General features: G+C 44.7%; 1 protein-coding gene across 5 annotated transcripts in view; it reads left to right on the top strand.

Annotated features, from left to right (window-relative positions):
• LOC142817460 (myelin expression factor 2-like) overlaps window positions 1-12,469 on the top strand; it is a 38,692-nt gene that overhangs the window by 2,442 nt on the left and 23,781 nt on the right. For 3 of the 5 annotated variants that reach the window (XR_012895252.1, XM_075894474.1, XM_075894472.1), the window contains exons 2-8: window positions 1,604-1,797; window positions 2,683-2,743; window positions 3,320-3,413; window positions 5,108-5,329; window positions 5,535-5,688; window positions 6,242-6,340; window positions 8,816-8,875. Coding sequence is in view for 4 of the 5 variants with exons in the window: in XM_075894474.1 (XP_075750589.1) it covers window positions 1,604-1,797; window positions 2,683-2,743; window positions 3,320-3,413; window positions 5,108-5,329; window positions 5,535-5,688; window positions 6,242-6,340; window positions 8,816-8,875 (884 nt within the window). In the remaining variant the exon portion in view is untranslated. The remainder of the gene's footprint in view (window positions 1-1,603; window positions 1,798-2,682; window positions 2,744-3,319; window positions 3,414-5,107; window positions 5,330-5,534; window positions 5,689-6,241; window positions 6,341-8,815; window positions 8,876-12,469) is intronic. The other 2 variants (XM_075894485.1, XM_075894478.1) reach the window with 1 other exon arrangement.

Here is a 12,469-nt window from a genome sequence, read left to right as displayed (position 1 = left end):
AAAGCCCTTCACAGGACATAGGTACGTCGCACATCACTTTGGTCTAGCAGGGCACATTGCATGATGTATCTTGGAAGTGGAGGGACGTGGTCGAGGGTCATGCACCCTCTTGCACATATATACTTGTGCACCTACAAAATAACTGCTTATGTTGTTAGCCAGCACCAATTATTGGTGCAAAGAAATTTTTCCCGGGCTAACTATTTAATACTGAAAGTGAAACATGCAGTCAACCCATCATCAATAAAGGGGTACTGACACAAAATTTGCGGCAGAGATAGCCTGCAGGGTCGATTCCCAAAAACATACGTATATTGTTTTCAAAATATCAACCGTGAATATAGCTTGGAAAGTATTTTGAATTCATTTTGAAGTTTGCGTGAATGCTCCACATTATCGTGCCATTGACACCTTCAAAGGAGACCCTTTGGGGACCCCTGCTTCCCTCATGTCACCTCACTGCAGTAAATAAAACAAGTTATGATGATGCTTGTTCCTGCAGTCTATAATTCTCAACGGCTGGTCGTGAGTGCATAGCTGTAGCAAACGCTTTGAAAGTTTTGTTTGGTGACACTGCAGTCCCGTTTCTTATTGGAACGTAATTCTTGATGTGGACCGTGCTGAAATGTGTCGCAGTTCTGTGTGCTGACATGGTCGGAGCTGTTCACGCTAGATGGCGATAGTTGCACCCGGTGGCTTCACTTTTCTGGGGCTCTCTCAAACTGGAACTGGTTGATAATGAAGGGCCTGTAATTATGTCGTGTGCCACAGCGTACGGTGTGTCATGTTATGCCTAACGGGCCCCCAGCAACGCATTGCAGCAAAAAAACAAGGGGCCAAAGTTTTTGTGTCAGTACCCCTTTAAGGTATAAGAACTCTACAAGGCCTGCCTCATAGCAGAGCAGCTGTATAAGACAATAGCAGCAGTCTTGATGAAAATTGTTGATTTTATATTTGACTCTCGTGACTACACACTCCAGATAACATTAACCCACAAGAAGAGAGGCAGGCTTAAAATACTCCGAGAACTATTGAAGGTATTCACTGAGCTCTTCCTGTCGGGGAGTGCGCTACCATAGCCGTGGTCGTTAGCAATCGGACCTATGACAGCCTGATGTTTGGTGGTGCTGCTCCTCAAAAACCTGTTTTCTATGAAAAATATCAACATCACATGTGCTTGCAACAGCCTCACTGATGCTCCTTGCAGATGACTTCATGATACTACCTCCTATATATAAATTGATGAGCTTTCTTCTGGTGTGGAAAAATATTCTTAAAAGTAATTTCGAGACTTTTAAGGCAGACGTTCCAATCAACCTAGTGTGAGCAACATTGCTCCATAAAAGGGTACTTAACAATGGGCCTCCGCTCAATTTAGAAATAGAGAAATCAAGTAGTACAACGCACCCAACACTTTTTTTTTCTTTTGAATGGCACTCGTTGGACCATGAGGCTGTATTCGTCACAGTAGCAAGCGGTAATCTTGAGCCGCTTTGACAATGCGGGACACCCGAAATGCAGGGATAGAAAATCAAGAATCACATGTGCATGTTACTTCCTTTGAGTACGAAAGTTTATAGATTGTGTGCTTCTTTTTTTGCAGCAGTTACTACAGGTCACGTTCTCGGTCGCCGGTAGACTATGACAGGGACCGCGATTCAAGCCGCAATCGACGAAGGTCGGACTCTCGGCCTGACAGGCAGAGGTCTCGTGCACCTTCTGACCGGCGTGTGTACGTTGCCAACGTGCCTTTTGATTGCAAGTGGACTGACATCAAGGACCTGTTTCGGGATAAAGGTGCGGCTGTTTTGTATTAACCAACTGCATTAAAACAGGGTGCATATTTGCGGAATTACATTTGTGGCAGCCGTATGCAGAGAAATAAGACCCAAGTGTGTGTCGTGTCTGAAGGGGATTAATGTTGGTTCCCTACAATTCTGAACCTTGCGTTACTTTAGTTGGAATTCGTCAGATTGATCGTCAGCCATACCAGAATTGCGTGTTACTGCATATATCACAAATATACTGATCTAGCTAGTTAAATATGGAAGGGACACCTACAGGAAACTTCAAGATGCATTTTTGACTGCATATCACTGTTCTACATTATAATTTTTAGTGCAAGTGAGCCAGTCATGCTACAAGTGAACTGAAAATTATAAAACTGGCATCAGGGCTGAGGTAACTGTTTCATTTACAGCAACATGTACTTCTGTTCTAATATTGAAATATTTCAGTTGAAGCTGAAAAAAACTTGAGAATCATTTCGAGGAGCTGCATACTTTAAAATTGGCGTCATCTTCAGAAGTGCTTACTTCACGTGTGTATGCCTTGCAAATCGCATTTATCCTAATTGTGTTAATTCACATGTTAATTTTTTCGTAAGTTTTAAATTGTTTAGGGTTAATCACTAGCATTGTGTAGCAAGTAGCTTTTACCACCATGACTGAGCACTAGTATGAGTGCTTCTGGCACTCGCAATGGCATTCCTATAGTGGGCCGTTCTTGCTCATGAAAGCACTCACTCGTTTCAAAGGCATGAGTATGAGAGTAATTACCCGTGTGTTTGTACTGTGGTGTTGCAGTTATTGCGGTGCCTGGCTGCCTATCTGCAAGTTGCAAGTTCATGTGCCCACGCTTGTAGCAATGTCATTATAGAGTTGGTGGCTTTTCTTTTCTCAGTTGGTGATGTCTCCTACGTCGAGCTGTTTGAAGATGAGACTGGCAAGTTCCGGGGATGTGGGTGAGTACTGCTTTGTATAGCTTGGATCCTCGTTAGCTATGCTTCCGAAAACTTTGGCTCTTTAGCTGTGGAATTCTGCTGAGGGTGAGGTTATCGGTAAATTTCCTTGCTGCTACTGTCTTGCTATGGTGCTCCATTGAGAAATCTTTACAGCCAGCTCGACACGCCATAAATGCCAGCTAATTGCCAGTGCTAATTGCTCTAGGATAGGCTCATGCAAGTTATGTGTACCCTTGGACTAGTGCTTTTATCCCATAATGTTCTGCTCCTTTCTTGCACTTGTGTGTGTTTGTGTGTACTGTGGTGTTGCAGTAATTGCGGTGTGTGGCTGCCTATCTGGAAGTTATGAATTCGTGTGCCCACACTTGTAGAAATGTCATTATAGAACGAACCAGTTGAAGTTTCTTTGTCTCTGTTGGCAAAGAAAAATCAATGCAGCAGGCGGGGCATTACTATTGGCATCAGTTGTTCCATTTGTGCACCTGCACTGTCGCCCATCTTCCTCTGATTTTAGTCCCTATGATGTGATGTGCCAACATGTTCAGTGCCCCCCCCCCCCTTTTTTTTTTAATGCAGGATTGTGGAACTCAAGGACAAAGCGTCTGTGCCAAAGGCAATTGAGGTGCTTCACAGATACGAGATGAAGGGCCGTTTTCTCGTGGTCAAGGAGGTAAGAGAGGCACATTTTAACGCTTTGTACTAAATGATTGAGTTGGCTTGCTCTGATCATCGGTGTTTTGTGCACCAGCTTCAAAACTTGAAAATCTTCTAACCATGCCTTCTAACTTGTTGAAAAAGTCAATGTATAATTGTATTCGATGGGAGGTAAAATGCTCGAGGCCCGTGTACCGGGTTATATTAGCGCGCTGTAAACACCAGATTGTCACAATTTTTGAAGCCCCTCATTTCGACGTGCCTCGTAATTGTGGTTTCGGCATGTAAAACCCCACGTACTATAACCTATGTATAATTGTATAGACCATTTTCATAGTCTGCAAGTGCCCCGCCGTGGTAGTCTAGTAGCTAAGATACCCAGTGTTGACCCGCAGGTCGTAGGATCGAATCTTGGCGGCGGGTGCATTTTTGGTGGCGGCGAAAATGCTGTAATCCCTTGTGCTCAGATTTGGTCGCACATTAAAGAACTCCAGGAGGTCGAAATTTCCATAGTCCTCCACTACGATGTATCTCATAATCATATGGTGGTTTTGGGACCCCACGTATCAATCAATATAATTTGCAAATGAGCTTCCCTTAGTTGCCTATTCGCCCTAATTGTGGCATTCATTGTGGTACAAGTGGGGATGAGGTCCTAGTTGCACAAGCTGAGGCTTGTCTATTATGCAAACTGAGCATGATTACGCTGTTTGTTGCAAGTGGCTAGCCGCCATTAGTTCGGCAAACTCCGAAGCATGAAAGCTAGATTTAAAGTTACGAAAAAGGTCCATTGTGACAGGTCAGCAGTCTGTATATTAGGTTTTGACTATTGGTGATATACCGCGTTTACTCGTGTAATCCTCGCACGCCCCACATTCCCCAACAAAAATGCCCAACAACAGCCTGGCGCTATCTCTATCTATGTACGGAGCCCCAAGCCAAGCCAAAGTGTCATGTGTGTGTTGCAGTGTGTTGGTGTACATTGTGTCTATTCTGTGCATTATGGGGAGATTACACGGCTGTTTTCAAGCTGAAAGTGATTGATCATGCACTGAACAACGGCAAAAGGACCCGCCAGTAGGTGCATTGGAGACGAATTTTGTGTTCACTATTGCTCACTACGGGCAAATGAAAGCCACCAAGATGCGCCGGGCATTTGGTGTGTTTAAGACCAGGATGGATGGTTAAACTTATTTCGTCAAAAGGTAACTGCAGATTTCATGTTAGACAGCCAACAGCCCAAGGTTGACATTATACGCTAACCTTTTGCAGACTCCAGGGACGAATGCTAACACTATGCTCGCAAGGTACATGACATACAGTATTCCGAAACTGTCTACTATTTGCTTGCAGCTTTTGTGTCTCAAATAAATCTTACCTTGTGCTGAACCTGCAGTTTGATTGTTAAGGTAAGTCTTGAATAGTACTTCTCATAGCTTGAGAAGTTGCTAGCATGAGAATCCAGATTTGCGGGCACTTCATTTTTTTTTCCCCACTCAAACTCATTAACGAGAAATTTTTGTTGTGAAATTCTTGCACCCCTCTAACTTTGCATCGGTTTTTTCCGAGAAAAAAGAAGTGCAAGGAATATGGGAGTAAATACAGTGTCAAATGTTCTGTTGTCTGTCATTTCTGTCTACCATCCAGCACTGCGATTTAATAAGCATTTGCTTGCCTTTTTCTAATCGCTACTTACCGTTCATTATGCAGGATTTTGACGTTGAACGTGACCGCTTTGGTCGCCCAATTCCGCGGGGACGATCTGGTGGTGATCGCATGATGGATGACCGCGGACGGGATGACCGTGACGGATATGGCCGTGGAGGTGGTGGCGGTGGCGGCGTAGGTTTCAACACTTACGGACTGAGCCCCCAGTTCCTCGACTCTCTCGGAATTGTGGGACCCCTCTCAAACAGAGTGTTTGTGGCCAATGTAAGTGACCCCTGCTAACTTTACAGTCTCAGGAAACATGTTTGGTGTATGCTAATTTAATTTAAAAAGTCTTTATGTGGCTGAATTAATGTGCATCTTTTAAAGTTTGAATGAACATTGTAGTCACAACTTTGTAAAGGTGACTTGCCACAGTGGTGTGTTGCAATTACTTAATTGCAAATTTTTATTATCTTCATTTTTTCAGCTTGATTACAAGGTGACTGCGAAAAAGCTTCAGGAGGTGTTCAGGATTGCAGGCCGTGTTTCAAACGTAGACCTCAGGACTGATAAGGAAGGGAACAGCAAGGGCCACGGAATTGTTGAGTTTGAACACCCCATTGAAGCTGTCCAAGCAATCTGTATCCTTATTTTGCAATGCATCTCTGTATTGAATTTTTTTCGTGATTCTCGCTATTTTCATCATGCATAAAATTTATTGTGCTGGTGTTGAAAAAAATTTCATCTGCATGAGACGCAACCTGTATGATTGTTAAAAAATGACCAAAGATTATTCAAATTAGAGCACCATCTGAGAGCGGTGTAGGCAGCTCTACTTGATCTATCATGTATTCAGGTGCTACCATACTAATAGAATGACCGTATTTATTTTTTTTTTCATACTCGATTCTAACGCGCATGCCATTTATGAACTCGTTTAACTGGAAAAAATGTGCGCGTTAGATTCGAGTAGTTACGGTACTTCAATATTTTCAATAATTTAAATTTCAGTCTAAGTGAATTCAAATACTGTACTATTCCTTCAAATATTCGCCCAAGCCTATATCCGTAGCATGGGCTGTTTATGAAGAGTGCCTGTGCAATGTCACATTTTGTATATAGGGGACTCGTCAGTCCATGGCTTAAGTTTTGAATTTGATTGTGAAGTACTATTCCCTGACTGTCGACTTTCAGCTATGTTGAACGGTCAGAAGTTGTACAACCGGGCAATGAGTGTCCGCATGGACAAATACAATGAAGATCTTGATGGAGGTCTCCCATCAAAACTTCCCAGTAAGTTTCTTCATCTTGCAATTGATTTCTGTTTCAGTGGGGGTGTGGCTGGCAGACTTTGTGCACTCTACCTAAAGTGATCAGTAGCCTTGCCTTCTGGTGGTTGCTACAGTCGACTCCCGTTAATACGAAGTTCACGGGAACCGCAAAAAACTTCGAATTAAACGAACTTTGAATTAAGCAAAAAGCACAAAAAATGGCACTTTTATTAGTTTAAAAGCGCTACAGTTTTTAGGAAAAATAGTCTGTCTTCTTCTGCTTGCCGAATCTGGCTGCGGCTAGCAAGTTTTGTAAGGAATACACGTGTCGAAGTGCTTCTTCGGCGTTGTGTTCTCCAACAAAAAACCGCTGCGCAAGAGCAAGACCCGCAGGTACATCGGCAGCCCTCGGTGGTGGCTCATTTCCGATGTCGTCGTCGTCATTTTCAAGAATGCAGTCATGGGGCCGAACCATCTGCACGATTTCGCTGTCCGTTAGTGGACCGCATGTTTCGACGTTGCTGTCCACAGCGCCATACTCGTCAAAACGGACGTCACCGAGAGCGGCGCGAAAGCTACCGTCGTCGAGCTCATTTGTTTGCACTTCCACTGGCGCACAAGGAGAAGCATCCCCCGAGTTTTCCATGAAACCACAGGCCCGGAAACAATTGGTGATGGTTTCTTCTTTCACGCGGGTCCAAGCTCGCGCTAGCATGTTGATGGCACTAAGCAAACTTACCTCGTATTGCGACGAGTTGTCCATGCACAAAAGCATGCGCTCGACGAGATGCTGCCTATACAATACCTTCACATTTTTTATTATGCCCTGGTCCATGGGCTGCAACACGGACGTCGTGTTTGCAGGCAGGTACACAAGACGGATGGCACTCAAGGCAGGTACGTTCATGTGGGCACTACATTGGTCCACAAGGAACACCTTACGGCTTAATTGCGCGAACTTGCGGTCGAGTTTGGTGACCCAGTCCTTATATATATCGGACGTCATCCACGCCTTTCTGTTCGAGGCATAATCCACAGGAAGCGTCTTCACGCCTTTAAAGCACCTAGGCTTGGCAGCCTTCCTGATCACAAGCAGGCGACACCGTTCTGTGCCAGTCATGTTCGCCGCGACTAGCACTGACACTCTCTCTTTGCTTCTTTTGCCTCCAGAACAGTCGTCGTCTTTAAATGTCAGGGTCTTGTCCGGTAGCAGCCGATAAAAAAGCGCAGTCTCATCTGCATTAAAAATGTCTGCCGGCTGGTATTCTTCGAGGTACTCGCGAAGCTTGCCCGCTTTCCATGTCGGGCACGTTTCCTCATCGACTGACGCCTTCTCCCCACACACGCTTTTAAAAATCAAGTCGTGGCGATGTTTGAAATGCGTAAGCCACCCATCCGAAGCAGCGAAGTCGTTGATGCCCAACATTTCAGCAAGCGATGACGCTTTTGCCGTGACGACTTCACCACTGAGAGGAAGTTTGTTGTTTCGTGCCTCTCTGATCCAAATCAGCAGTGCTTCCTCCAACTCGGGGTAGGCGCCGGTGCGCATCCGCTTCCGCGATGTCTTGAATTTTTCACTTTCAAACGCATCCAATATTGAGCGCTTATTCTTTATGAAAGTCGACAGCGTGTTAGGCTTAATGCCGTACTTTCTTGCAATGTCTTCTTTGGCGGTGCCTCCCTGGTCAACTTCCTTCAAGACTTCGACTTTCGTCGCTAGGTCTAGCGTTCGGTAAGGGCCACGAGTTGCCATTATCAAACGTACGTCACCACGACAACACTCAAAATCAGAAGCGCAGAAACACGTGTGGAATCAACCCAGCGCGCGGGTGACGCGGTGACACACTCGAGTCTCGACAAAAGTCAACTAGAGTCAGTCGATGCCGCCGATGCGATTCGCCAGCGTTAAAAAGATTGCCGCTTCAAGATCTGTGGCGCTGCGGACAGTAGTGATGGCGAAGACACCAGCGCGGTCCGGCAGATGTTTTGGCATATGAAAAGTTCCCCATTTTACTGTAAAATTACGGTCGCGTCGAGACGGTCGATTGAAAAAACTTCTAATTAATCAATATTATGGGTTTTTAACTTCGAATTATCGAGCATTTTTTTCTATACGATTGCATGCAAAACTGATGGGACCACTTGCTCATTTCTAATTAACCGAAACTTCCAATTAAGCGACTTCGAATTACCGGGAGTCGACTGTAGTTCAGTTAAAATCTATTTCTAATGCATATCTCATGTGAAAAATGCTGGCTTAATTATCTAGTACTTGGAAAGATCGTCTTATTGTTCACCTTGCTTAGCATTTTTCGGCTTTGATTTTAGTTTGTCTATCACTGCCTTGAACTTTCTGTGCCAGCTATCCACAGTATGATGCATTATTATTTTTTTTTTCATCATATAAGACATGGTTAAAAAAAATATTCAGAAAAATGTATGCATAGCACGCCCATGTCAAGTGAGTTCACAAAATATCTCCGTTGTCATTTTACAGCTGGGCTTCAGGGAATAGGAAAGGGCCTTGGCGCTGGTGGGAACCCTCTTCAGATGACTGGTAAGGATTTTTCTTCCTTAAACGACTTAACATTACTGATTAACTCACATGATTGTATCTCTAAACTTTCACCAAAATTTGATTTTGTAATGTTCTTTTGTTGCATCATAATTGCACTTATCTTACTGGCATGGTGATCATGATTATGCCGCATTTTTGGGAGGTGGCCACAGAAAAAACAAAAAAATTGGGATGGTGGCAAATGGCGTTGCGCTGTTTCAACGAAAGGTTAGTCAGAAGACATTAAGGGTATTAAAATTGCCCTACATTGTTTGTGCAATGGTGACATACCGTAATTACTCGAATCTAACGCGCACCTTTTTTCCGGTTAAGCGAGTTCATAAATCGCATGCGCGTTAGAATCGAGTACGAACAAAAAAAATTATGGTCAATCTATTGCCATCGGCAAATCCAAAATGGCCGCCCCCTATGAGCATCGGCATGGCGCATCGGCCGTTTCTGCCTATGTGTTTTCCACGTGCGGCACTTCGTACGTGTGCTGAGGAGTTCGTCATCTAGTGGTGCATTAGCATCGACGGTGTGGAAGGGCCGACTCCAAAAACTTGAGTGCACCACGATGCCGCTTTTAAAAGAAAAGTCATCGCGTGTGCAGAAACGGACGGAAATCGAACCGCATCGCGGTTGTTCGGAGTTCCCGAAACGTGCGTGCGGGACCGGCGGAAACAAAAGCAGAAGATTGTCGACAGCAAAGCTTCACGCAAAGGCTTCAGTGGACCACAGCAGGGTCGGTTTCCGCAAATTGAAGAGCTGCTCGGCGAGTGTGTGCTTGAGCAGCGAGCGGCCAGTGACGACAGAACTGCTCCAAGTGCGGGCTATGCAATTAGTCTTAGAAAAAGGTCTAATGCGGAGCCAGTTGAAAGCGAGCAGGTGCTGGCTAACTTTATGAAGAGGAAAGGCCTTTCCCTCCGAAGGGGAACATGCATATGCGAAAAGTTTTGCGGAGGAGTACGATGACAAGCTTCACAGTTTTCAGAGGTTCGTCCTAAATAGAGCGGTTGACTGGGCTAGTTGGTATGGCATACTTGGGTTTTAGCAGCGCGAAAAATGCACGAAGGACAAGAAAAGGACGAGACAAGCACTGACTTCCAACTAAAATTTTATTGACGGGAAGGCCGTTAATATGCAATGGAGCACAACGAGTGAAAAATGACAAATTTTAAGATACAATTATCACCGATCGCTATGCCTGCTGCGCCGACCCTCGCACCTCAAGAAACATATCTCTTTATCTGATAGGGCGACTGATGGCTTGCTTACGCATGCGCTGCTTTCAAGCTCCATTTGAGCAGCCTCATAAATTATACGCACGTTTTCCTCTTTAATCTTGCATAGAACTGTTGTTTTTTCAAACAGCGGAGTGCACCCACACGTGCTCACGTGTTGCGCTAAGAAGCCATCTTTTCCGCCACGAACATTATTGGCGTGTTCCCGTAAGCGATCGTTTAAGCATCTGCCCGTCTGGCCCACATAACATGCACCGCAAGAAAAAAACTTGCGGCGCAACAACGGCTACCTGCTTGGGCAAATCGGGAATGCCGATCAGACGCCTCTTTACTTCGACATGCCTGGGACCACAACCGTCGAGAAGAAGGGGGCGAAGCAAGTTCGCGTGCTGACATCGGTCCACGGTAAAACTACAGTGACGGCAATGCTCTGTTACACGTCAGATGGGCACAAGCTTCGCCCGTACCTCATATTTAAATAGAAGACGCTCCCGAAAGGAGTCGTTTTTTCGAGTGGTGTGATCGTGCGGGCCAGCGAGAAAAATGGGTGCGCGTTGCAATCGGTGTCTTACGTTTTTTTTTTTTTTCCGCGGTGGAAATCGAGTGCGCGTTACAATCGAGGGTGCGGTAGAATCGAGTAAATACGGTAAGATGTACTGCATTTCAAAGAAGGCATTGTCGGTGAGAACCTGTAGCTCTGCAGAGAGGTCTTGTGAGGCCTGATGCATTGTGTGTACCGAATGGCTGATTAGTGAGTTGATTCTTGATAGTCAAATCTGGTAGTAGCGAACCTCAGATTAACGATTTTTTTCAGATTGACTTTTTTGACAGTCCCCCTCAGTGTGCTCACTGGTGTAATTTTTAAATATTTCAATACACTAAAGCCTCTTTATAACAGTTACATCTGCCATAAAAGTACTTCGATATATCAAAATTTTGTTATAAATGTGTATTTGTATTTTTAACACGATACTTATGACAAAACTATTCTTTCTTAATGGCAGATGCACATAAAAAACGCGAGTTTTCTTTAAAATTACCGATTTTTTTTATTTTCGCATGTTTTGATAAGATTAGTACCTCTACTGTCCTGAAAAAAGAAAAAGAAAAAACATGTCGAGACTTAACTAAAGCTGCTCTAAAATTGCGTCTAAAGAGCACAAGGTGCCTGCTCAAAGGCCCAATGTGCAGTCTTCGAGCACCTTGCCACCGATAATGCGCCGCCGCTCGCCATCGTCAATTGCATGAGGCGAAGAGTCGAGCCTCACTCTTCAAATAACGACAGTTTGTCTCGCTGATGCGGCGCAAGAAGCATGCTTTTCCGCATTTTTCGAGTGCCACGACTAGTTTATCATGTGGTACGGATCGGGGACCGCCATTGGCCGCTGCGCGCCTGTATGTGCTGTGAAGCCTTCTTGCAGGGTTCATGTCTTGTCAAGCAGCGCAGCTGAACAATACTTTTCTCATGTATTTATCTCCGTCACGAAAGAAGCCATTGTGGCACTGCGCTCTGTAGGAACAGGCTACGAGCAGCTGGTCCGATTTGCGGCAGTTGTGGTTGGCTTGCAAAAGCTAATGCATCAAACGTCATTCACAGCCCGAAAGTTCGTGATGCGGCAATGGATGATGTCAGTGCCAATCTTGCGAGGTCGAAGGAGCTCACAGTGAGGAAGCTTAGCGGGGTGACATTGCCATTATGTACGACAGTATGTGGCACAAACGTGGCCGCAAAATGCCATCGGCACTGTTGTGTCCCTCGACACTGGACTTGGTTTAGATTTTGCAGTCCTGTCGAACTTCTTTCTAGCTTGCAGTTGGCACAAAGCTCTGCCAGATGGAGCGGAAGAAGTTTGACAAGCCTTTCATGGCCCTGTCTGAGCGACATGTCTGTGAGGAGTCGGCTCGAGAAAGACAAACTCGTGGAGCTGGCGTATTTTAGTGGCAGTGGCCACTACAACAAGAATCAGTCTTTCTTTATGTGCAAATTTCATTGCATTTATAGATATCTTTCATAAATAAGGGGGCAGACTGCTCTTTGGAACCAAAAAGTGACAAAAATTTTTTAATTGACATATTTGGTATCTGCAAGTATTTTGATATCTCCCTGCAAATTTTTACACACCAGGAAGTGGTAATTTTTTTGTAATGTCATTCTAACTGTCCAGATTCTTGGTGCTGTTAGCATGCAAAACCTGCTAAAAAATGGGAAACCAACTTCGGGGCCTCTTTATCATTTGCCGGCACTTGTGTTAGAAGCTCTGCTTTGAATTTATGAGCACTTTTATGAGGATCGCAAAATATGCACACCATAATTGTTGCTTTTTGAAGAAGCTGTGTGTTTTTAGTTTTT

This window comes from Rhipicephalus microplus, chromosome 1 (genome assembly GCF_043290135.1).
Source record: "Rhipicephalus microplus isolate Deutch F79 chromosome 1, USDA_Rmic, whole genome shotgun sequence".
NCBI classification, from domain to species: domain Eukaryota; kingdom Metazoa; phylum Arthropoda; class Arachnida; order Ixodida; family Ixodidae; genus Rhipicephalus; species Rhipicephalus microplus.
Note: the sequence above shows the minus strand (reverse complement) of the source record. Positions and strands in the feature narration are given on the sequence as shown.